This window comes from Oreochromis aureus, linkage group 11 (assembly GCF_013358895.1).
Source record: "Oreochromis aureus strain Israel breed Guangdong linkage group 11, ZZ_aureus, whole genome shotgun sequence".
Lineage (NCBI taxonomy): Eukaryota > Metazoa > Chordata > Actinopteri > Cichliformes > Cichlidae > Oreochromis > Oreochromis aureus.
The window spans coordinates 25,262,982-25,289,747 of NC_052952.1; the positions used below are offsets into that span (position 1 = coordinate 25,262,982).

Genomic DNA, 26,766 nt, shown 5'->3' on the forward strand with positions numbered 1-26,766 from the left:
GCAAACACATAATGAATAACTAGCAAATGATAAGGCCAGTTAATTATCAGGTCCCACACCAAATGTCAGTGAGAAAATTAAGTCTCTAGGTGATAACTACTATCCTGATCACAGATGTCTGTTTTCTTTGACTGCTCTTCCTATGGGTCTTATTCTAAGCCTGCTTTAAATCTCTACTAAGCCAACCACCAGTAATGTAGATATATGAGTGACAGCATTTAATTAAACCTTCAGTAGTGGTCCAGGGAGAAGGTGGCATTGTAAGGAAAACATAATTAACCTGGTTATGACACAATTTTCATGGCTGCTTTGATTAAACTTGTAAATACAATACGATTCTCTCTTGTAATAAAAAGGTCCTTATTCACACTAATTGGATTGTTCATCTTGAAGCATGTTAGTGTTAAGAAATCAGTGATGGAGAAAACAGTGGCAATCCATCTCCCTCTGCATAGGACATATGTATGACAGTGAACATGCCATTTACATTAGGGTGACCAACCGTACTCTTTTTTGCACTTGTTCACTTGTAAAAACCTATATGACATTTTTTTATTTCACCAATCATTATTAAAGTTCTTCATGGCTGGGCCAAGTGTTCTCTGTTTTGGAAATCAAAATATGGTCACTCTAATTTACATTTGCCCCCTGTTTCTCATGATCATAGACCTGCTCTGTCTCTTCTATAGATCTTGTGCCTATTTTGTATTCATTCTTCTCACATTTCTAATCTTCCAGTGCTTTCAGTCTTATCTTAATGTATTCAGAAAATACACCGACTCTGGTATGTTTCATGTCATTGCAAGAAAAAAATAAAACTTTCCCTGGAACACATTATTGACAAAGAAATGTAGTGGTAAAAAACATCACTCAGTGAAAAAGAAAATTTCTCCAGCTTCCCTGGCACAGGTGCCTATTCAGTTGTTTTGCCTGCTTGAAAGCTCCCTGCTTCCTGATTATACGCAGCTTGGAAACTTCAGCAACCTGTGCTTCAAGCTACTCTGTCACCTCTTTGCCATGCTAGGGTCACTGGTGAAACCAAAGAGCAAAGACTGATAAAATCATCCATGTTGCCAGTAAAATAAAATTAGTTTTTTATTTCCTTTTGAACTGAAGTCAAATATTGACTGCAAATTGTAAAAATGAAATATGACTCTCACAAATGGGAAATTCTCTGATGTGAACCCGTTCCGGGAGATTAATTTGTGAAACCAACGTCAGAGAAAAGCTATATGAGTTATTCATACATTTTTCCTGTCATATTATTAGCCATATTTTGGTACATTCACTGCATGCCACGAATAGAAGAGGAATAAGGACTGATGGCTTGTTACTTTCCACTTTTTTCCTCGTGTTTTGTGATTTGATAATCACTCTCCATGACCACAGTGGTGGTCGTATTGCTTTCAGAAATACCATATGAATTGTGTTATAAATATGTCCAGCCTTGTTTCCCAGAAAGCCTACCCAGCCAACAGTCAATGCTGTGAATTTCAGTGTGATTATGAGGAATCTACAGGGGAACACAAACACAACTGTGAACTAAAAAGTTTACTTTTTGTAGAGTTTTATTTATTTTTTTCTCCCCTCTGTGAGGACGAGCAGAAATATCAGCATCAAACAACCAACAAAGACAACCAGACTGAGTGCTGTGTATCCCACAGGAAAACAAACAGATGAAACCTTTGTTTGAAGGACACACACTTCTGTTTTTAAGACATAAAAAAGGGGCAATATTCTCAGTTTTATTACTCATCGACCACAGTGAGTTTGATAGCAAGCGCTTCCAGTGGTACTGTTGCGTCATCATAAACTCAAGATATGTCTAGTTTCGACTGAATTGTTTGCTGGCCAGAGTGTCAACTCATGCTGGTAGCGCCTGGCAAGTCCATTACTTTGATTGCCGTTTGACAATCTGTCTTTATGACAGGCGACCAAGGAGCTTTGCCATCGATAGAAGAAAACACATCGATCTATCACCCTGCGACCTCCAGCAGCTTTCAAATCTAGCCCTGCACACAGATGGACATGTTGAGTGCTTCCCGACAGAATCGGGTATTGATTGCGATGAAGTTAATGGCAGAGTCATATTTTTCTGCGTGCATCTGAATCAACCCTCCTGTCACCTTTTCTTGCCTGCTATCTGCTCTCATGATTCATTAGCACTGCCACACAAGCATCTGTTTTGTTTATTCTGAATGAGCTGCCAGTTTTAACCGGCTCCGCAGCCTTCATCTTTATCTTCCCACCTATAACGCCACTATTCCCCATTGATCTAATCATATGCTACATCTCCTGTTCTGTATTCACAGGATTTCAAAAACAGTACCAGCTAATTATACAGTAAACACCCTTCGCCCCCACCCTCCCCCAAAAAGAAAAAAAAACAAAACAGTCTGATACCCGAGGTTATTTTTGGATTCTTTTTTTATTTTGTCGTGCTTTGTATCTTTCCCCTATAAAGAAATAGTTAGCTATATATCAACAATGACACATGGATGGTAAAATCAACAAGAGTGAAAGACAGGAGAAGAGACAACTAGGCACAGGAGACAAAGAGAGAGAAAGACTGGGAAAGAGAGGAAAGATAAGAGGAAAAGAGTGAAAAATGACAGCAATTTCTCTACAGTAGAACCAAAACAAACCATGGGAAGTGTACATTTCTTTAACATTTACAAGTATAATAATAACAACGGCAATAATAATAACAACAGTAACAACAATCATAATTGTTCAAATAATAATAATAATTAATAGAAAATCAATAAGACCTCTGGTTTCTCATAAAGACAAATGTTTTTTTTTTTTATTCTTTTCTTCATTTTCTTTAAAGATCACTGGACAGTAGTTTGTTCGGCTTTGCACCTCTATAGGCTAGTATTCTGTGTTAGTATAGTTGCTCATAATGCGTTTCAGTAGTAAACTGTTTTCTTATTTCTTAAAAGTTTAATTTAATTTAAGTCGAAGTTCTTTTTTATACAAACAAGGAATTCAGAGATATGTATACTGTCAACATGTTTTACTGTACGTATGAATGTGTGCATGTATCTGCATATGTGTTTGAGCATTCAGGAAAAAAAGCCTTCCATTTTACTCTCTCGTTCAGTCCTTTCACTCTGACTCTTCTTGGCCCTCTTATTAAGACTTTGAAACCTTTTTATCCTCTTAATGACATTCTAAAATAATTATACTTTTCTTTAATGCCTTAGCAAGTCATATTCCTTTCTTCTTTCTCGGGAACGCAGCCCAATACTAATCCTTTCATTATTAGGAGCCAACAAAGAAGAAGTGATAGAGGGAGGGACATACAGAGACAAAGAGAGATATACGAGTAAGGGGAGAGGATTGTAACAGGTGAACGCAAAGCAAATTAAAAGAGGACCACATTTCCTCCACTGTTGCAGTGAAAGAGAAAAAATAACACGAAAAGATGCTTTTTTTCGTGCTACAAATTGGCAGGCCACCCAGCAAGGATAGCAAAACAGGACAGTTAGTTTGTTCATAAAGTATGGATACTTCCTGGGACTCAGTTTAGTTTTGTTAGGGAATTATATATGAGCTAAGCTCTGTAGCCAAGATGGTTTGGCAATTAAAAAAAAAAAATTCCATTTTCGAGCATCAAGCACTCAGAAGCTCCTGGTCAACTCTCTCTCTCTCCCCTTTGTCCTCTCTCCCTTCTCACACAGTGCTCCCACTGTCTCCGTCAGTTAAAAAATTGAGCTTTGTGAAATGGATTCTTCTATTCTCCAGGCGGGGAATTATAGCAGTCATCTGCCTCTAATTCCCTTTCCACTTTGGCGGCTGCACAGGCAGAGTGCCGGTTTTCTTTGTGCTCCCCGTTTCCCTCTCAATCAAAATAATTATGGCATCATTTCGCTTTTGTCTACATTCACCTCACTCTGTGGCCCCTCTCTCTCTCCCTTTCTCACTCCCTATATTTTCCCCAGTTTCTCCAGCTTACAGTATATGGCACAGTCGTTAATGGCTGGTGGGTCTAGAGGCTCTCTTTTCTCAGTCTGTCTCCTAGTTTATGTCTGTTTACAGGATGTATATGGAGTGGACTGGAACAGGATGGATTGGCTGTGTGCGGTATCTGTATACAGTCGTTTTCAGAAGGCTGCCTCTTATGGCGCATTGTATTTTGTGTTTGTGTGTTCTTGTGTGTGTGTGTGTGTGTGTGTGTGTATACTGTATATAAGGTGGGACACAAGGACAGGAAGGGGGAAGGGGTATGAGGTCAGAAGAAAAGGGAATAGGGAAGGAGAAGGGCTACAGTAGGTACTCCTTCTTGCCCTGGCTGGCGTCGTTCCCATTGAGGAAGGCCTCTTGCACTTCACCATGTTCATCCAACCCACTGGCCTCATGGGTAAGATAGGAACCTGAATGAACAGAAAGAGAGCAGGGGACAGAGAGAGAGAGAGGGCGAGAGAGAGAGAGAGAGAGAGGGCAAGAGAGAGAGAGAGAGAGAGGACAAGAGGGAGATTGTAGGGGGGAGGTTAGGCGGCAAAGCGTCATGATCATTGCAGTGCCATGCAGCAAAATCAAACCAGTCAGTGCTAATATTACTCCGTATCATACCTTTGACTGATTAATTCATTAGTTAACTGATTGTTAGGTCAATACCAGGCAAGAATTGGCTCTCGCGTACGGTATGAGCCTACCAGCAGAAATCAGAGTTGGCGAATGGATGCGTGAATAGAAGAGTCACAAGAAGAGGAGGTAATAGAGGGAGGACAATAGAAGATAATAGAGAATAAAAGACAGGGAGGGAAGAGAGATTGGCAGAAAAGGGTGGAGGGAATGTTAGGTGCAAGAGAACAATGGCACGTTTGCGTCACTCAGAAAACCCATTAAACTCATTTTACCACCCCTCAGGTCCGTATGATTAATGAATCTGTGTAGTACAGCTTGTAGAGAGCAAGAACCACTCAAGTCATCTTCATGCTGGAGTGTCCCTTCACTCCATGGGTGACTGACATCCTTATTCGTTGCACCACAGAGGTTGACTGGCATGCTGACAGTCACAAGGGACCTAGACAAAGCCCTAATACCCTGTCTCAACACTGATTGGTTGTAATGGTCCTGTCTTCATGCTGATTGGCGGTCAAGCCATACTGACTGTTGACTGACGGTGTGTCTAGCCATAGGGTAAGTTACCCTGGTCGCAGCCTGCTGCACTATTCCTAGATCATTTCTTGGCAGCTTTAGTGCATAGTACGTGGCTGCCAACAAGAGGGCACTTAAAAAGATAGGGAACGCAGAGAGTCTGCTTTAATAGATGAGCCTTGATACACTAACATGTAGTCATAAAACACTGGGGACCACACCTACATTTCCCACCCAACCTTTTCTCTTCCAAGGTTGTTTATCATGGACAGTGCCTGGCTGGAGAGGAGCATCCTGTCCTGCATGCTTTCTGCTGACAATTTTACACCTTGCTTTAAAAGAGTTTCACAGACTCTGGGTGTAACTAGAATCCAATATTATTTTCACAGCGCGTTAAGTCAGAAAGTTGAGAAATGAGAAAACATGCCTGTGGAAATTTGATAAAATACCCCGATTCCCAAAAATGTCAGGTATGCTTGTGAGAGACTTTTGTGTCACCTGATATGTGAATTTGAGTGTGTCTGTGTATTACCTTTCTGTCGGACAGAGCACCAGATGGTGACAATGAGGACACAGATGACAGTGAAAACCAGCAGCGCCAGAACACCACCTATCACTGCATAGGGTACTGCACTGTGAGTCTCTACCACTGCACCAGGATCTGAGGAAGAGCAAGAAAGACAAATAGTGTGTGTGGGTAGACTGCATAAAGGGAAATGTTGAGAAAAAGGAAAAGAAAAGTGCTGGCAAAGAAACTGAGGGAAAAAAAGAGAGAAATGGATCAAAAATGAAAGCAGGCGAGATAAAAGAGAAAGAAAGGCAGCACATTCCATCAGTTTGGAAAAGGGAGCAAGACACGAGAAAAGCGAAGTCGATATCTTCAACCGAACTTGCATTATCACCTTTCATAACCCCCCCACTCACTCCACAGAATGCCAGACAGTCAAAATGAGTGAGAAAAGGGTGAAGAAATGAGAAGACTGAATAAAGGAATAAGTAGCCTATGTCAGCTACTGCAAAACCACTCCATTCAGGAACCTGTCAAGAGTACAATGCATTTTGAATGAGGGAAACTGTGTTTACACCTCAAGCAGTGCAGTCTTCGGAAATGAAACCAAACACTTCACCACAAAATGAGTAAAGTGAGATCAAAACCTGGAAAAAGACAAATTATGTGAAAATTTGCGGTATAAAGTTGCAGTTGTGGTAAGAAATAATGACGGCTAAAAATCAGAAATGAAGTTAGTATTGAAATGATTTGTCATTTGATATCTGATCGATCAATCAATCAAAGGGTCAAATGACAGAAAATGAAAATAGAAGAATTTTTTAAATCACACACTCACACACACACACACACACACACATACACGATTAGTGCTCTGAGATGTCATACTCGCCTTTAAGCAGTTTGTCAAATTAAGATTACTCAAAAGTCAAAAGCTTTATTGTTAGTTGCACCTGCTGCAGATCATTTAGCTAAACCCAAAGGAAATGATTGTGTTTATGTGTGTCTTTATACAATTTCAGCAGTACATCCTGGCAAAAAAAACAAAAAAAAGACACTCAGGTAGTTACATGCACAGATGCAGAGATAGAGAGAATTAAGATAATTGGAATCAGCCTCGTTTCTCCTGAATTTACAGGACAGCTCTAATTATCCACCAGAGAGCTAACTTTAAATGTGTGCTTCTTGCAAGGATGTGAATTGTTCTTCACTGGATGGGGAAAAGGCCCCCTGACTCCCGCATTGGCACAAAGAAACATTTTTTAGTTTTGAGCACTAATGAACCTATGTGCTGTTGCATTTTTACAGAACATAATAAAGCAAAATAAGCTAGGAGTAAATTTCAAATGGTGCCATATCAAAGTTTGTTCAGCAGAGCAATTCGAACTCTAGAGTTTACAACAACTTTAAGAACTCTCTTTAATTCTTATGGCATAGATTCAACTGGGTGCTAAAAACTCTCCTTAGAGATTTTGGGTTATGATCTGTTGGATTAAGATTCTGTGACTGGGGAGGCCATTTGAGTACAGTGAACTTAGGGAGATGATTTGAGCTTTGTGACATGGTATGGTGTACTGCTGGATGCATCAGAAACATCAGAAGGTGGTTACACTGTGGTCATAAAGGGATGGACTTGGTCAGTAACAATACTCAGGTAGGTGTTTAAACATGTTCATTTGGTACTACTGGGCCCAAGTTGTTTTAAAGAACTATCCCAAACCCTATTACACCACTACACCAGGCAACTGAACTACTGATACAAGGCAGGTTGGATCCATGCTTACACCAAATTCTGTTGCAGCAGAAATCGAGACTCATCAGATGTGCCAAATTGTAGCTGGTAGGAATGGCACCCAGTGGGAACTTCTTCTGCTTTAGCCCATCTGCTTCAAGGTTCTATGTGTTGTGCATTCAAAGATGCTCTTCTGCACACCTTCGTTGTAACAGATAGTTATTTGAGTTACTGTTGAGTTCCTGTCTTCTTGAAGCACTCTGGCCATTCTTCTTTGACCTCTGGCACCAATAAGGCATTTTCTCAGAAAGATATTTTCTCTTTTTTTGGATAATTCTCTGTAAACCCTAGAGATTGTTGTGTGGGAAAATCCCAGTCAGTGGTTTCTGAAATACTCAGACCAGCCTATTTGGCACCAAGAACCATGATCAAAGTCACTCAAATCACCTTTCTTCCCCATTCTGATGCTCCTTTTATTCAGCAGGTTGTCTAAATCATGTCTAGAATGCCTAAATTAAATGATTAGATATTAAATTAACTGATTAGATATTTGCTACAACAAGGAGTTGGACAGGTGTACCTAACAAAGTCATCAGTGAATATATGGATTTATGTCTATGACGGATATCCTCTCATGGGTATGCTCTATTTAGTGGTATCAGACTTTTTTAGTTCATAAATATGTACTTGCGTCATATTACCACAACATACCATTACACCATCCACTGGACTCCAAATGCAACTTCTTTTAATCCTTCTGATGCTTTTAGTGGCGTATCGCAAATGAATCACAGAAATAGTTTTTGTCTGCTCTTTGACATGGTATTACTAGCATGTATAAAATATAACTCATAAGTGTTGCAGATGAAGCCCATGCATCTCTGTCTGGCAGTATCTGTGTTGTCTCGTTCTTTGTTGTTGTGAAAAAATTAATAAAACATATGTCTTTGAGTCTGGACTTGTGTCTGAGTTGCTGGTGATAACAAAAGCCTTTTGATGGGCTGAGTCAGTGTAAGAGCTGGTAAAGCCAATAGAATGCAAGGACACAGAGTTATTGATGCAGCTCTTGAACCTTGATAGAGCGGAATTAAAACATGAATCATTAATACAGTGCTAACAGATAGATATCAGGAGAAAAAGAGGGACTTGTGGGAGAGGTGAAAGAAAAGAAGAGAAAGGAGAAAACTGAGGATCAATGACTTAAAAAAAAAATCCTTTCTCTCCATGCATCTCTTGGACAAGTGTCTTACTGAGCAACTTGCATCACTTTTCTGGTTTTGTGGATGACAAAGCACTGGCATCTATATTTGTTACTGAAATGAATATTAGTTATTTGAGGACACAGAGTGAGAATAAGGAATATTTCTTAGGATCCAAAAAAGAAAGCAAAACAAAAGAAACAACAGGCATACTCAAGAGATCTGTCTTTATCTCCAAAAATATGTTGTTAATCCTCAGTGGCCCAAAGCACCACAGGAAATGACTGACTGTTTAAAAAATAGTTGTTTCCCTAAGGAGTCCTTATGATACACCACATTGAATAAACATCCACAAAACTGTCCAAATACCAACTTTCTTAAGACCCTTTATGACATCTCCACACATGCCCAGCAGGTGAACAACCTCTACCTGTCACGGATAGTGACAGAGGCAACAGCAGAACAAGAAGAATGCTCCTGTTCTCTTTGCTTCATCTTTCCTTTTAAAAAACAGAGAGCAGACAGAGAGGAGCTGAAGGTGTGGAAAGCAGGAAGAAAACAGTGAGCATGTGCTTTTGTGAGTGAATGAGATAATTAGATTCTGTAGACGAAAAAAGATGCGGCGTACTGAAAGAGAGTGTGCAGTTATAAATATGCACACAGCAACCTTGCTTATAGCTGCAGCGTAACACTCATCTGGGCAAATATGATTACAGACACCTGGATCCCTGATCTTTTCTACTTTCATGCTCTCTCTCTCTCTTTTGATGTACATTTGTGAGTCTGTGCGTGTATAAGCAGATAAAGGTTTGTGTAGCACCTTCTGATCCTGCCATAGGCTAACATTAGGCAGCTTAAAACTAGGTGTGTTGCTAACTCTTAATGCAGATTCATTAACAGTAAAAAAAAACAGCACCATGAAATCCTGCTTAGGCCACACACACACACACACGCACACATACATGTGTAAAAATGCTGACTGGGCAATGAGTGTGTGTCGAGGGGAGCATCAAACAGCTAGTGATGAGAAAAGAGAGAGTAGGTGGTTGCGCATGGTGCATACCCAAGCGTCTGCAGGCGGGTCCACTCATGTGATGTGGATGCAGGGCAAAGGAAGGTTGCAGCAGTAAAGTGTGTGCGACTGCATGTGTGAGTGGAGGGAGGTGGAGTATAGGTAGGGCGGTGGAGGACACCATTGGAGAGAAGGAAATGACAGGGCGAGAGATGCAGCGACTATGACCTGCAAGAGCTGGGTCACAAGAACAACTAGGGAGAAACCCAGGAGAGATTAGGCACTCTGTCTTCTATCTACATTTATATATATATATATATATATACATTTATTTTTGCAGTTTAGCTTAAATTTTGGGACAAAAAGAATGTTAACCCGTAACTGTGAAAAGTCTTCAGTGTCCCCATAGCACTGCATCACAGTGCTATGGGGGACTGTGGATGGACAATGAATCAGGCTGACATCCTGCAATTAGTTGACAATCCACTTGAACACCTTAGTAATGGCCACAATGAAAAAGACATAGTGGCAACAACAAGTACGGTTACTTTGATGTGGACAAGTGCTCAAAGGGATTATAGTTATTATAATAGTTCTTTGGCTCCAGGTTTAAAAATACAAAAACTTTTCTGTAGTAAATCCATAGTACATTTTAATAGGTAAGCTAGAAAAAAAACCCCTAAACTTAAGTATAGTATATATAGTATAGTCTTTTTGGAGAAAAGAATTAGGCTAACCCAGATGTGATCTCTTCCTTGCAGGTCATAGTTGTCCGTTTCCCCATTGGGATGCAGCAAAGCCAGAAAAGAAAGATATGCATGTGTGTTACCTTCTGGATCCAGGGCCAAGGTGGGTGGTAGGAGGGTTGGGGTGGTAGAATGGGAGGTGATTGGTGGGGTGGTAGGAGTAGGAGTGGAAGGGACCATGGTAGTGACAGACACATTATCTACAGGCAGACAGGGAATGGGATAAACACAGACATACAAATACAACACAGAGGGACATTTTAGAAGGTGTTTTGTAGTAAAGTTAGTACTAGATTTAAAACATGCCACATGCTTCATTTGTTTCTGTGGCTGCAGTTGTTTCAAACACTAAAATATCAGTATTAGTAATCATTTCCCCCAAAATGTATGCAGATTTTAAACAGAAATATATTCTGACCCATGAAAAGTGATGAACAAATACATTAGTGCAATGTTCTTTGGCAGGTTATATACCAGCTAAGGAGGTTAAAAATGCTCACAATGTGAAAAACATGCTTTAAAGTGGCAGCTGATGAGAATTACACCTGGCAGACTGGCATTCATCTGTGAAGCAATTGGAATATATAGGAACACATTCTCTATCACTGACACATTTTCTATGGTACAATGGCAGAAGAGACAGAGACATTGTCTGTGACAGATGCATTCCCAATGGAACAGTGCCATGCAGGGACTGTCTCATTCAATGCTGAACAATAGCTTGGATCTTGACACATTCTCCAAATCAATGGCTAAGACACAATGGTAGGTAGAGAGGTAGAAAAAGACAAGTTCATATTGCTGTTAAAGATAAAAATAATGGCTGACAAGAACTAAAAGGGAGATGGTGGCGTGAGCGTGTGTGCATCAGCACTTTCAGAATGAATAATACGCCACTTCATCAGACAATTTATATAAAACTGCAACATGCAAGGAAGTCTATGTACTCAGTGTAGGGCACACACACACACACACACACACACACACACACACACACACACAGTGAAGTTGTTTTGTAATAGAGGAAAATGCACTTGTGCATGAAAACACGCATACTCAGTGTACATGTGCTTACACACAAATGCCTAATTGCACACACGCACGCACGCACGCTGCCCTTTCTGTTCAGGAGTAATTTATTGGTAAGTATTTCTCTGTCTCTTCTCTCTTTCTCCCACTGGCCCTGAGATCATCAATCTCTTTTTGCACTCCTCTTATGTCAGCACAATACCTCCCCCACTACTGCCTTTTTTCCTTTCTTCAAGACTAGCCTTGGTCTTCTCTTATGTACATGACTTACATGATGCATAATGTATTTTGTGCAAAAGATGAAGAGTTATCTGCGAGAAAAATAAAGTAAAATGGAGAGTGGAGCAAATCGAATTTGATAGAAAATAGAATTTACTTAAATCTCTCTTTAGTGTATGAGTGCATTGCTGTATGTTATATGCTTTTGTATGTGTGTGTGTGTGTATGCATGTAGATTTCATTTGAGCCTAAGAGCTGAAGATTAATTGCTGAGGTCACTGCACCAATTAACTGGTCGCTGATTAATTTCTTTAGACTATCATGAAAAAATACATGTTCCCCGCTCACTATTTTAAACTTTTTTCTCATTTTTTTCAGTCTCACTCGTCTTTTCTTCTTTCTTTATCAACAAAACTCTTTTTTCCCCCTCGCCCTCGCTCCCCCAACCCATTTTCTCCACTTCTCCACTTCCCTTCATTTGGCTGCCTCAGCTGGCTCTCTGGTTTCATTCCTCTGTGACTGCGTTCCCTCACTGCCTCTCTTCAACTTAATTAAGGAGAATGCCATACAGCTGTCGTTCTCTTGGCCGATAGCGTCCTTTTTTCCCACATCATATTGTTATTCATTAACACTATACGCCTGCCAATCAGGCACACAGCCCATGTTATTTCGAGGGATGGATGAGGCGGCACTTGCGATAATGACGTTTCTCCTCGTATCTCATTCTCACAGTAGTGCGCCTGAGGATACGGTGCCACCATTTTGGATGAGCCCTGTTATTCTTTCATGTTCAGTGTTCTTTATTTTAAGGGCTTAGCCCAAAGCACTGCTTGTCTAGCCAGTTATCTTTTAGTGCACTGAGTGCTTACACACTGGTCGAAGGTCCACTACTGTGACCATAAAGGTCGACACTGATTACCTGAAAACTCATAGAAAATTTACTCGGATGTCAGGTGCATTGTCACAAGTGAAAGAAAATAGCACTGAAGCTTTTCTTTTTTAAAACTAAAACGACTCGACATTATCTCAGTCTAGCTTCTTCGGCCCCTTGCCTCTAACCTTTTTACACTTTCCTTCTCATTCTATTTTTTTTGAAAGTCTCACTTCATTAAGTGGAGGTCTGTTTTTTTTTTTCATTCCAATTACCCTGACGGCTCATTACAACAGTCGAGGAGACAGACTAATCCCTGGTCACCTAATATCCTTCTCTATCTCACCGTGTACCCACCCTTTCATCTTTTTGTCACTTAGTTTTTGCTTTCCATGTAACTTTCTGTAAATCAGTTTCCAGTTTGCATCCTTCCCACTGTTCACTTCTTTCTGTATTTCACAGAAACGAGCACCTTCACATGCATACACGTGCATGCACATGTGTTAAGTATGTGAAAACTATAATACTTATTTCCCCATCTCCATCTCTCTCTTTCTTTCTCTCTCTCTCCATCTTGCACACTCTCTCATGCAATTCAATTCTAATAGGTTTTATTGGCTTGGCGATTCATCTGAGTGCAGCAACTAAGTTCAATTACATAAGGAAGCCCTTTGGGCTTTCACCAGACAATCAACAACATTCTCCTCCCTGTCACAGGCACTCGCATGCTCATGCATCTCTGCGTATACACATAAAAAAAATCCAATTTCTACTTAACAATGGTGGCACAGAGATGAAACACCCAACAGAGGCCACATCCTTTTAGGATTTTGCAGATACTCGCGCTGAGTCTGTGTGTTTGTGTGCCTTTGCTTTGTCATTCTTTCGAAATTTCTCACATTTACATCAATAGTGGCCTCCTGAATGTTGCAGAAAGTTAATTTCATTGTTTTAATTTGTTCACACACCTACATGCACAGCAACAGGAAATATCGCACTCTCTCTAAATCAAGGCTTCTTAAAGTGTGTCAATTAAGGAAACCAGCATGAATTAAGAGCTATAACAGAAAAATGCAGACATCACACACGGGTAGTTAACGTTTTAATGTGTCTGTTTAGAGGATAGTGGTTTATGTTGGTGATTAATTTCTTCATTTAATTTCACTAAATCATTTTTGTGCTGGTTTCTAGCTTTCAAACCAGCACCCTCTGTCCTATTAGGAAGACAGAAATGTGTTTGTGTGTTATGATCACTAGAATAAAAGAGTTAAAAGCACCCACAAGCAACATGCTCTCTCAACATTAGCTCTAATACTTGAAATACTCAGTTTGTCTTGGGTAAGGTGCTGCCTTGATTGCTATGGACTGACATGACTCTTATGTGCTCTACTCCCCATTTCCCACAATTCACATCACATGAACTGTGATTTAGTACATCTGTGTTCACACCTATTTTAGGTAATATCTATATAAGGTCAGAGATGAAGACCATGTGTGAAAATAGCCATAAACTGTGGAGGAATGAATGTGCAGCCCATATAATGCTACCTAGCCCTCTGATTGGTCCCCGGGCACTCTGAGAAACCTTGCTCTTAAATCATAAACATGCATGTATACAGGAATTCAAAAAAATTCAATAACACACACAGAATAATATGTGGTAGGAAAGTGTGACTCGTCCAATAAAGATCAGCTTCAATGCATCATGTCTTTGCACAACCAAGGCCCCTTGGAGAGTTTCCCACCTCTCACTCACGATTCTCCTTGGCTAGCATTAAACCTGCCTCTCTTTGTAAAGTGACAGCACTTAAAGCACCTGCGACAAATCTGAAGCCACTTTTGCCTGAGTTTGAGCTCAGTCTGCAGACCTTCATGGCAGATAATTCTCGCAGAGGGACGGTTGACACAAAATGAGACATAGAGATGAACAAGTTTTTTTGCACCTGAAACAGAATGGTTTCATTTCTGCTGACTCATACCTTATAACACACATCTTCCATCATCCCCTCTTTGCCTGCACTTCCTCCCCCAGTGCACCCAGGGATTCCCTGTGGGAAGGCTGGGAGCCAGCTAAACTGACATTTCGTGTATTTGACAAGCCGTGGTACTGAATGTTAACCTGCATTCAACCTCCATCGTCCTTCATCTCCCCCTATTCATTTCCCCATCACACCCTCCTACCCCCGTTCCCCCAATCCAACTTCTCACTACTTTACACCCACTTTGCTCCGTGTCGCCTTCTCAGAGAGCAAGGCCTTCTTCGGTAAAGAGACTGAACTGCAGCTGAACCTAGAATAGGGGGCAGACCGGTGGCCAAGTGAGAAATAGTGATGGTGTTTGAAGAGTAGGGACAGGAAAAGGAAGTGGACAGGAGGTGCTAAAAAGGTGAGAACAGTTGAAAGCACAAGGAAAAAATGACATTGAGGAACATAATACAGCAAGGTATAATGGGAAAAGGTGAATAACAAGAGTGTTTCAAACAGATAAAAGAAAATGACCTCAGAGAGATTGAAAAGGTAAAGCATGAGACTACATCAATACACCAGTAAAACTGCATTTCTTTTGATCTGCATAATGTTTGGGAAGAAGTGAAGATCCTCGCTACAAAATAAGTTAATCATTATTTGAATGAAAGAAAAAGATGATGACACCTACTTAAACAATGTGGGTGCTGGAATGAAAGAAAGCACATGCTGGGTAAAATGTTGGAGTTATGACTCATCTTGTATTTTATAGCATTAAATCCCATCATTTTTAATATTGACTGGTGACTTTCGTTTAGTTTTTAGAAGCTGGCATGTCACCAGCACTATATTAAATCATTAATACATCAATACAGATGTAAAGCAAAGCGTGCATTTAAGTTCTGTGGCACTTACAAAGACACACATATTACCGAAAACATTAGAGCTTGAATTCAAGGGATTCATTTGACATTTCTCAAGAAATAATTTTCACCATATTAGCTGGATTATTAGTTGTGACATTCAGGAAAATCAAGTGCGACTTTCAGTTGCCTACAGATTAATATGATGGTTGCATCAACAACTCTGAGCTCTTTGAGATAAGGTTTAAAACACTCTGCCCAGTGGCTGAGTACAATTTTTTTGAAGTACAGCAACCTACCACTGATACGGGGCACACCGAGAGGACTTAAGAAGCTGATTGCTGAAAATCTATGGCGCAGCACAAAGGAACTGAAGCTAGGCTTATGTTGTTTATGAGGATTTCCTGTCTTTTATGGATTTTTATTGAGGCCAGATTCCTTGATCTGAAAGTATCATTTTTTTTTTCACAAAACGAAAGGATAAGAAAAAAAAAGCGATATGTCAAATTAACGAGCAGCACAGAGCAACGACATTAAATAAAGAAGATAAATGATGAAATTTGAGGAAAAAATGCCACAGAGGAAAATAAATGGAGACGACTGCTAAGGAAATGGTGAAGTAGGAAGCCGAGCAGAGTGGAAAAAGACAGAACATTTTCTACAGTGGTGGGAACACACATCAAAGCTCGACATGTCTAACCTTTTTGAATAGAGAAACAGAGAGAAAGAAAGAAAGAATAAGAGCGAGAGAAAGGAGAGTTGTTGGTGATGTCACCTTTCATCTTGCCAGTGTTGCCACCCGTGATGTCTGTGGAAAGCTGCCATTACGTGTGTCATCTGATTCTTGTACAAAAGTACGCTCGGTGTGGAAAAGAAAGCGATGGTTAGTGCAACAGTGAGAAAGATAGATAGACGAGGGTGCACTAACTAAAAGCAACCTAAGAATGTTACATAAGATATCATGTCTCAGCTCCCTTCATTCTTCCCACTGCCTCTGATCTTCAAATCAGGTGCTAGAATGAAATGACAGGAGCTGCCAGTGGGGGAGTGGGGGGTTAGATCAAAAGGGCAAACCTACTGAGTGACAGTGGTGTGCAGGTAATTAGGTCAAACCACAAATGCATTGGATATGAATCCATATAAGCCGCTAATGACGAGCTTGCTTTACAATTCAGCCCTACTGCTGCTGTCTTGTTAAAATTTCACAAATCTTGTTTTGTCCTTATTTGATTGCAAGTTTTACAGAGTTCTTACTCTCCTGGATTACACAACTTTAAACATATTCTTTTCAAATGTACTTCTAAGCCAGAGAGAAAGTTTAGCCAATTTGTCATATTTCCTGAAAAGAAGTGGTGCGAGATATTCATGTGATGTTGCAAGCGGCATCGCTAGCATCGCCTTTTATTAATAAAGGATAACTGCTGTGTTCATTTCCACAGTTGTATTATTGAACTCTGCTAGCAACATTTACACATGTAAAAAAATATGCTTATTTATTTTGAGCCTTTGTGAAGCTGTTTTAACTCCTCTTCGCCACCCTCCCCTCAAGTCACCCTTTCATTTGATCAGCTGCCCCTCACAAACAGAGGTAGGAAAGTGATGTGCTTACACTCAGAGCTGTGGTTACAAATGACCCTAATAAGGATATCAGCTCTCACTGATATGATACAGAGCCACAAGTAGCTGAAACCAAACATTTAGAGCAATCCGATGCCTGAGGTTTCAGCTCAAAAGGATTAATTGGACTTATGCTTACCTCATTATCTGGAAATTTGGCCGTGCTGAACATCTAACAGTGTAATGAGATTATATATATATACACTCATATATATTACTGAAAATAAGGACTAGCATAGCAAGTGGATAAGTAACAAATATGTTATTTATAAATTACTTTTCAGAGACAGAGTCACAAAGTGCTGTAAAACAAAATAGAATAATTTAAATAAAAACTAGAAATAATTACAAAAAATAACAGAAGTTTTAAATATAGTAAAGACCAACAAAAACACAGAATAAAACAGAAGAAACAAAAGCTGATAATTAAAGCGGGCATTATCAATAAGAATCGAAAAAACAGAAAGGCTACATACACAAATAAGTCTTTAGCTGATTTTTAAAAGAGTTCCATTTTTTTTTTTAAATAATCTTAATTTCAGCTAAGCATGGTTTTAGTATGAAACCAATCCAAAGCCACAGACCGATAGGCTTATCAAAGTTAAAGTCTCTTCATTTGTCTCACTTGGGAGACATTTGCTTTGGACATAGGGACAGAGGGATCACACTGCACAGACCCAATGCACTCCACAATCTTCAATCTTGTGTGCAATACCAAAGAAACTCTGAACCTGCAATCACAGAATGCTAGCAGCAGTAACTGGTAAGTGAGCAGTGTTGAGTTTAAAGTCAGAGTTTTCTGTGTCATGACAGTGGCTTTTTTTTCAAGCCTTGCTAAATCACCATGGTTACTCACGGTGAACATATAACCTGGACAGCAGCAAGTTAGGGTCAGAGTTTTGGTTTAAAGCCTGTGGAAAGAGACATTTTCACACTGATTCTGATACGTACAGCATGTTTTAAGTGCAACATAGATTCTCTGCTGGGCAAATATGTTTTATATGTGCAAGTTCATACATGAAGCCCAGCTGTAAAGTTACAGCAACTCAGGTGCCGCATCACTTTGTCGCTGGAATGTGCATATATTCAGTTGGTATGCATAAATGTATAAATGTTTGTATACTCGATTCTAATGTACTGTTAAGTCTGTTTTACACTGATGAAACTGCAGCTACTAGAACACAGAAAACACATCTATAAAATTAATTCCACTTTGATCTGTCGATAAACCAAAGCAATTTCCACATCTCCATTATTAGGCTGTGGAATGGTAACCTTTAATATTTTATTGCATCCAGTTTATATTTTCCTGAGCTCTAAAGCGTGGCTGTCACGTTAGAAACAGACAGCAACATTGAGAGCACACGTGGCGATAAAATAATTAACTTGCTCTGTTTGTTTTTTCACTCTGCGCACTTAATTCCAAGCTTAATGATTTTTCTGCAGCATTAATCTCTTGTTTTATTTGTGACAGTGTTGCGATTGACTGTTAGATTTTTTTGTACTGTTTATAGATTTATATCACTGTTTTATCATCAACACCTTATAATATCTCAACCTGAGTAGGAGGCATTCTCAACGATCACGTTGTGTGGAAGTGGAGTCTCGTGACGCGTGAAACGCCCATCACGCTGTTGTGATACCAGCTCCAACTGGGATTTGGGGTTTTGTTAAGCCAGCCTGGCTTTGTTGAACTTCATAGTAGTATACATCTCAGCAGTGTGTTAGAGAAGCAGCTGAGATAAATAAACTGGATCTTCTCTATTTAGTGCTTAAAACAAAGTCTAAAATCTACTGGGGGCCATTGTAAAGAGTATAGAAGGGTATTGTGAGCTTGCTTACTAGAACAGGTTACTACATACACTTTCGGTATGTAGCACCAGTGAATTTATTTGCAGATCGTGATAACAAAAGCCCTTTTACCAGCATCTTCCTCCCCTCTAAAACCTCTGTTCATGCAACAAGAAAAGAATTCCAACAGGTTTTTCACTGCACACTGTGTTTCAACTTCTGTCCTTGTCTTCTCCGTGTCATTACGCACTGTGAAATTCATTAGTTGTCAAAATATCTTGTATCTTTAGCTATTGCACTTGAAGATAAGTTATTTTGAATTCCTTGAGGAGAAGATTGGGTCACAGTGGAGATAATAAGCTGCTTCTTTACAAGCGATAGCCAGAATAATAATGTTGGTGACTAGTATCTGTGCATGCTAGTCTCCTCGTGGAATCAATAGCACTGTGAAATCAATTGCACAGCAGGCTTAGCAAAGGTTTCCTGCTGTGTCTGAATCAAAAAAACAAATAAAGCTGAAAGAAAAATGAGACAAGCATCATGCTGTAGTGGGTCTGTTGCCCACTGCCAGTATAGCCAGACTCCAAATACTCTGGGAAGATAAAAGAATCAATGCAATTTAAAAGACTTCACTAAAATATTATCAAAAAATAAGAAAAGAAATAAGAAGCTTAACAAAGCAACCACTGAACATAAAATTATTCAGGACCATTAACTACAGCCTCAGGTACTAAAACTTAAGGGACACAAAAAGAACCACAGGAGCAAACTTTGCAAGCACTTGTCTTAATACTAAGAACATGTACAGCAAATTCACTGTTAGTGATCTTTACTCACCATACACCAACAGGGTGTAATGATCAGCAGCACGACCATAATCATTCTGGGCCTGGCACAGGTATGTCCCGTTGTGTGATTGGCTAAGACGGGAAATCTGAAGAGTAGTGCCAGAAATCTCTGCCCTCTCAGGTAAGGTGTCATTAATCTTGGACCACTGAGTGTTTCTGGGCCTGTAAGAAATAGGAAACCTTCAATCAGTCATCAAAAGTCAACTGTGTAACATCTAGATATCAATGGTAGGAGATGACTTTGAAGCTGTTAAGTAGATGAGATACGAGGAGAAACATCTATAAAGAAAACAGAATTGGACCAAGCACTGAGCCCTGAGGGACCCACATGAGTGGTGCTGTTGAGGACATGCAGTTCTGAAGTGCCAGTTAGATACGTGTGATGAGAACCATTTGAGAGCAGTGCTAGAGGTACCACCCAGTTCCATAATCTGTCAGTAAAATAACATAATCAGTGCTGTCAAAGACTGTTGATAGTTTAAGGAGAGGGCGGAACCCTGATTCGGGCCAGCATCTTCACATATATGGACATTTAAGAATCACCAATTAACCTTGATACATGTCTTTGGCCCAGGAAACTGGAGTGCCCAAAGGAAATGCAAATGCCCTAGCTGACCAGAACGCTGGAATCTTCTAACTTAAATATATATAGATTTTAGTTTTAGATGTCTAATTTTTGCAGTTTATTATTATACCTACAAGAAGCAGTGCTATTTGCTATCATAATGGGAGTTTGGTGGAGACCTGAGTGCTAAAGTGAAGCTCTTGATCTACCCTCACCTATGGTCACAAGCTCTTTATTGTGACCGAAAGCATGATATTCAGATACGTGTGGCAGAAATCAGCTTCCACTGAATGAGGTTTGGGCTCTGCCTTAGAGATGTGATGAGGAGGTCAGTCATTTGAGAGGGTCTGAGGGTAGACCTCTCTTCCACATTGAAAGGAACCAGCTGAGGTGGTTCAGTGATCTTACTAGGATGCCTCCTGGGGCCTCCTAGGTGGGGTGTTTCAGGCATGTCCTACCAGGACAAGACCCTAGGGTAGACCCAGGACACTCTAGCCTGTGAATGCCCCTGTGTTTCCCCGGATGAAATGGACGAGGTGGCTGGGGAGAATGAGACCTGGGCTTGTCTACTTGCTGTCCCCGTGACACGTGACATGAGCATAGATATACACATTTTGAGTAGCTGCATGTCTTTTATCAGTTCAGAAACGTTCTACCTGCGTGCCCTGATCATTACTCTGTAGCTCTGCTGGTGTGTGGTTTCAAAATGACAAAGCAAGCTGTATTATTTGAAAAAAAGAGATGTCTTGTGGAAAAAGATATCTCAAGATAAACTTACATGCAGTAATCACACACTTTAGTTCATGTTTTCTGAAGAGACGACTAACCATTAGGTTTTACCTTGATAGTAGTAGAACGTGGTAAAGGATGGCCTTAGTTAGCTGTTAGTGGCCAGTGTATCTCTAACATGTAACTTGTTGGTTGTCCAAATAAAAATAACTTTATTGTATAATAACTTTATGTTTCTATGCTTGTCAAATAAAGAAGACAGGATATAAGGCTGTTCAGGATTTAGATCAGCTCAGAGGCACTTTTGACAGAACTGGTATTTAGTTAATAAGTAATGTAATTTATAACTTCTTTAATAATCATGGTAGTCATGCTATTATTAAATTCACGGGATAAAAATATGGGTTATTGAATCAAATCTTTCCAAGGAAGTTGCTTAACACTGTCAGCAAGCACCTCACATAACAATGCAATAGATAGAATATGCATAGTGTGAAAGATATTTAATAAAGCCTGAAGAGCTAAATTATTTTAGAAGCAAAGGAAGTCAATATCAGATTGACTTCGGCACTACCAGAAGTGGTGGCACGATAAAAAAAGAGGTGAAGACGGAGGGTAAAGAAGCCCATAGGGTGAGGTTGACATGAGAATGAAAGAAGGGTCTTGGAGGAGAAATCATGGCAAGCGAGGGGTGCATCCCGATAAATAATCATGAGATGTGTGGTTAGAGGGCAGTGAGTGCTTGAAAGAACTGGGAAGAGGGACAAGGGGGAGATGACAGAGTAAAGGGTTGTCAGGTGTTAAGAGAAGGAAAGAAAACGGGAAGAATGTATTACAGGTAGAGTGAGGGGAAAATGTGTAGTTCGAGATGAAGTGCAGAAGTGCAGGCAGACAAAATGCATTGGTCATGAGGCTGGGAAGGCAGAGCAGATGGGAGGTACAAGGATTACAGACCCCCAAATCTTTGTGTGTGTGTCTGGCAGGGTTTCATGGCTCTTGCCACCCTGGCCAGATTACAATCCTGACTCATCTGGGATCTAATCCCTCAGGAAGTCTAATTAAACCACCTTCTTGGTTCAGCATAGATGCCTATACAGAGTTTCTCCCTTTCCACACTGATGTGTGTTTTTTTTTTTTTTTTAAACAGTTTTACCTCTCTTGCAATAACAAACTTGCACTCCTACTCTGAGTAATTCCTTACAAAGATAACACACAAATAATCAGGCTATCAAGCTAAATGAAAAGACATTGTCTGCCTTAATCTCCCCTCCTAGTAACAGACAGACAGTGAGTGTACCCTTCACCAAAGGGAAGTGGCATATAATTGGTAATTAATGCTTAACAGGCAGTTAACAGGGCCAGGGAGCAAGCGTGAGGGTGACAAGGGTACTGTAATGTGTGTGTGAGTGTGTGTGTGTCTATGAGTGTGCAGTCCAGCATGAGATGAGGGTCATAGTCCAGCGCTGCCTGAAGTCCCATCCCTCACTGTCACATACACACTCACACACAGGCATACACAGTGTCCCCAACCAGCCGTTACAAAGCTTTAGTGGGGCTATAGCCAATACACTTCTCAGCCAGTCCTAACTGTGGGATTTCACTAAATTCATCACACTGACACACACAAAAACACACATGCACACACTTTGGCTGCAATGGGCTTTACTAGGGAGCTTTAGCGGACCCGATGCCCACAGACAGACAGACAATCTAGGGGAGGGTTTAAGAGCTTAGGCCCCAATACCCATCTAGAAAGTGCCCAAAGGGCTGCCAACACTCTAGAAAAAGGCTCCATTTCAAGGTCGGATCTTAAAATTGTTGACTGCTGATTGGGTTTGGGTAACCTCACACACAGTGCATACCATGTCCACATTTAGAAAGAATTCTTTGTATCCCCTTACACACTTCCAATATCCTATCAGGCACAGTCTAAAGCTCCTCTTCTCTTTGTCCTTCATGCAATAAAATATGGATCAGGTTTTTATCCATCTGTCAAACGGTAAATGTCAGGTGAAACCACTCTTCTGCTTTTCATCAAAGTCAGAAGTACACTGCTATGTTCACATGTCCTTACATAGCAAGAAATATATTATGTGGTTTAATATTGTAAATTTACGCATGTAATAGAAGATAAATATGGCTTACAGTCCATTTCCCAATATTGTCAGTAATAAGTATTGATATTTAGATAGTGTTGATTTCTGAGCACAGTATCAAAAAAGTACAAAGATAAAGACAAAGATAAGTCTATGCAATATATTAATTTCACAGACTACAAAAAGATGGCTGAAATTAAAAGTACTTGATAATTGCACTAAGTTTCTGAAGTAGAATCCTGGAAATGAAGGATCATAATGAGAAATTACAGAAAGATTGAGAAAGAGATGAATGTGAAAAAAGTATTAGACAAAAACAACAAATCTGTTGTAGCTTTCTGGTTAAGAGTACCTAAGGTCTCACTCATTTTTTTGTTCCTTTAGAACCAGTAACGCTGGTTAAGCGCACATGTTCTCCCTTCTGTGATAATTGCTTTATGCTCACACATTTGGGAGCTGTCCAGGAAACCTGTTTTCTGTTGTGAAAAGCTCCACTGGAGCAGGTAGAGGTTATTCAAGGATGTTTCCACAATAGCAATTAAGAAGGAGATTTTTCTTTAAACGAAAGTGGATAGTAATTACTTGGAAAATAAACAGTAATATATTTCAGAGATGCTCTCTGTTGGATAGTCACAGATCACCTACTGCACCCAATTTACCTCTATAGCCCATAAATGGCCAAAAAGTTTTGGTAGCACCCCTTATCACTTCATTGTTGACACTGTTGACAGCTAACGCTTTCTCTGAACCCTCAACACATCAAAATTTACATTTACTTTGTTATGTTTTTCACATATTTCTGTTCTTTGAGACATATTAAAGGAAAACAAGTAAACAAATAAATACTCTTGTGTTATTGCGGCCACAGTAACTTCAGCTCTTTTGCAGTTCTTCAAGATTGCTTGTTATTCAATTGCAGCTCGTTCTATATTTAGCTGGTGGGATTTAATTATGATCTATAATTAATGGTCTGGGTAAATGTGTAAAACAGAGTTCTGCTAACAGATTGGCAGAGATAAAGTCAAGCCTTACAAATCTCTAGCAATATTAGAAATGAAATGTCATTCTTGTAGCAGCAGCTCAAAACAATTCCACAAAACTGTGTTAGACACGATTCAATTTTGCTAAATTTTCTATTTGTAAGGATTGATACCGAACTCTGCAAACTCCTGCACGCCCTTGTCAGTCAAACGATGTTTGCGTACCCTTAAACTGATTTGTCAAAACCCGTTGCTTTGTCGAGGCAAGCAATTTATAATTTATGATTACTTCATCTGGAATTCATTTTAAAAATTATGGAAAAATCTCTCTTATGACAGCCTGCAACACTTTCACAAGTAGCGCCTGAAACCAGATGGCAAACAGAACTTTTACATATCTTGTGAAAAGTAAAGCTAAATTAATTTGTGAATGCGTTATCTTCATAATATGTCCTGGTAAATAATGTGGAAAGCAAGACAAAAGCTGCACATTCTTAATGTAAAGCACACCAATGCCAAGCTGTTTACCACACATACATATACACATAGACTTACAGAGGATTCCCAGTGACAGAGCAGGTGAGGGTGAGCGAGTCGCCCTCTCGCAAAATGCCAGCAGGAGGAACAATTCGAACTGTAGGTGCAACTGTAGAAAAGGAGAAAGGAGGAGGGTGACATGAGTAAGCATTTCAGAGAAAACAAAAAACATTTCTCGATCCGAATGATGCAAGAATCAGACAAGAACAGGAAAAAAATCAAGAAAGAAAAAAGAATCCGAAACAAAAGACAGGGAACAGAAAGGGAAAAGTTACGACATGGAAGGAAAATTGTCTTTGACATCTGTTTCCAAGGCAACCGTGCGACAATCCTATGGTTTAGACACCTGTTATCATAAGCAGCCCACCGCTCCAACAGCTGCTGTAGTGCACTTACTTCAGTAACAGAACAATCAGGAGCCAAATCCTCACTCGCGGTTGGTCATTATTGCCAGTTTTCTGGCTGGAGGAGCAACCAGGCAGAGATGTTAATGTTTGTTGATAGCTCACCAGACTGATCTATCAACAAACATTAATATACAAGTGGCAAATTAATTGTACTCACAAGGCCGATGTAAACATATTCGCTAAATATGAATCATCCACATCTATAAATATTTACATATGCCTGGGAAATGTTTGACTATTCAAAATGATATATTGTTGGATCAAGCAATCACATCAAGCTGTCAGGAACAGTGAAGATAGAACTAATGGAGTTACTGAATATGGTTGACTGCTGAAATTCATCAGATTAATATTGGGGGAGAAGAGAGATTATACTGTATGTACTTTATCTTGTATTCTCATCACAGTTTATCAGCTATAATAACGCCTTTTATCAATTGCTGCCCACAAGACAATCCCACTATAGAAGGAAATAGGGATCCACATGAAACAAATACAAAATGAACTTTGCACAATCTTTGTTTTTCCCAAAAAATATATAAAATAAAATAAAAATGTGCTACGATTTTTGTGCTGGAACATGTTTTTTGTTTTGTTCTGTCCCTGTGTATTATTTTCTGTCTTGTCACCTGTCTTATTAGCCTTTTCCCTGGTGTGTATAGTTTGTGCGTTTTCCCCACAGACTTTGTTATGTTGTTGTTTCCTTTTCCTTCAGTTCCTGACCCCTGGAATACATGTGGTACATGTCTTTGATGTCTTGCCTCTGACACACTTTTGCTCCATTATCACAAGACTTCAAGGCACACCAGTAGCATTTCAGAAATGGAGCGTTTAGTCTGCATGGGGTCTTATATTCTGAAAACTGACCAGATTCTCTATGCCGTCCCCATGTCTAACTTCCTGTCCTCCTCATCTGCTCTGCGCTGCTTGACGTGACTTCCATTAAAAAGTAGACCCAACACTATTTTTAGAAATTCTGAGGGAAGAGTAGTTTTTGGAATTTTTCCAAAGTGTACTCTGGTGGGATTGGAAGCATTGCCTTTTGCCTGAGTGGCTGCAATCAGGTCTGGTGGTTAGGTTAACAGAACCACACCCTGTATATTTGAGTTTCCCATGTTTCGGTCCTGCCGGCACGCTGCTTTTGATTAGTCCCTGTCACTTCTGGATTTTGTTATTGTGACGGATTTTCCTGTATTTTCTAATAAGTGCCTTCTTTTTTTTCCAAATTTTAGTCCATTTCAGTTTTTGGTTTCACTTAGGCAGCATGCAAACAGAGTAGTACAAATTAATATCTTCAAATCAAAACACTGAGCTGAAAGCAAATATTTGTTCCTCCTCACATCAAAAACAAACATCAAAAACTTGACAAGCTTACATCTGATTTTCTCATTTTATACACTGATTCTACTGAAACAGACTTCAAAAAGAACAAAAAAACCCAAACAAATGCTGACAATTTAGTGTGGCATAAAAATATATCATACAAAAACCCAGGGAGTTATCTCTTTCAGTAGTTTTCCCGCTTTGCCTCGCTTAAGAGGACATTACAATTTAGTGCACACAAACTTGTGCAAAGACACCAGCAACAAAAAGACAAAGTCAATGTAGGGCAGGGATTGTTTCACATACTAATATAGTCCACATTTCTTTCACTTGATGTTGTTTGGCTGTTTAAACAACAGGCCAGGAGCCTAACCTGGCCATGGGCCTATTTCTGGCAGCTCCCTGCATGACAAGATTTGTATGTATTAGGTTTTAATGAGTGCAGGTCTCATACAGGGCAGTTCTGAATATCACTCTGTTAAAATCCTGGACGGTGTATAAATGAGCATCATTCTAAAATGAGATATCACCGTTTGAAAAATGAGGCTGCTACCCTGACAAAATTATTGCTGGCATTAAAGTAAAACACTATAATGAAGAGGCCTGAAGTAGCAATTTCAGTGA

The 26,766-nt window shown here is 39.8% G+C and overlaps 1 protein-coding gene across 5 annotated transcripts in view; it reads right to left on the reverse strand.

Moving 5' to 3' along the window:
* Positions 1-2,409: 2,409 nt before the first annotated feature.
* The window catches only part of cadm4 (cell adhesion molecule 4), a 166,102-nt gene continuing 141,745 nt past the window's right edge, over positions 2,410-26,766 (reverse strand). For 3 of the 5 annotated variants that reach the window (XM_031731535.2, XM_039619346.1, XM_039619343.1), the window contains exons 5-9: positions 24,431-24,521; positions 19,495-19,667; positions 10,387-10,503; positions 5,639-5,767; positions 2,410-4,379 (exon numbers count right to left, since the gene is read on the reverse strand). In XM_031731535.2, the coding sequence (XP_031587395.1) occupies positions 4,270-4,379; positions 5,639-5,767; positions 10,387-10,503; positions 19,495-19,667; positions 24,431-24,521 (620 nt within the window). In that variant the 3' untranslated portion in view covers positions 2,410-4,269. Of the gene's footprint in view, positions 4,380-4,578; positions 4,658-5,638; positions 5,768-10,386; positions 10,504-19,494; positions 19,668-24,430; positions 24,522-26,766 lie in introns of all 5 variants that reach the window. The other 2 variants (XM_039619344.1, XM_039619345.1) reach the window with 2 other exon arrangements.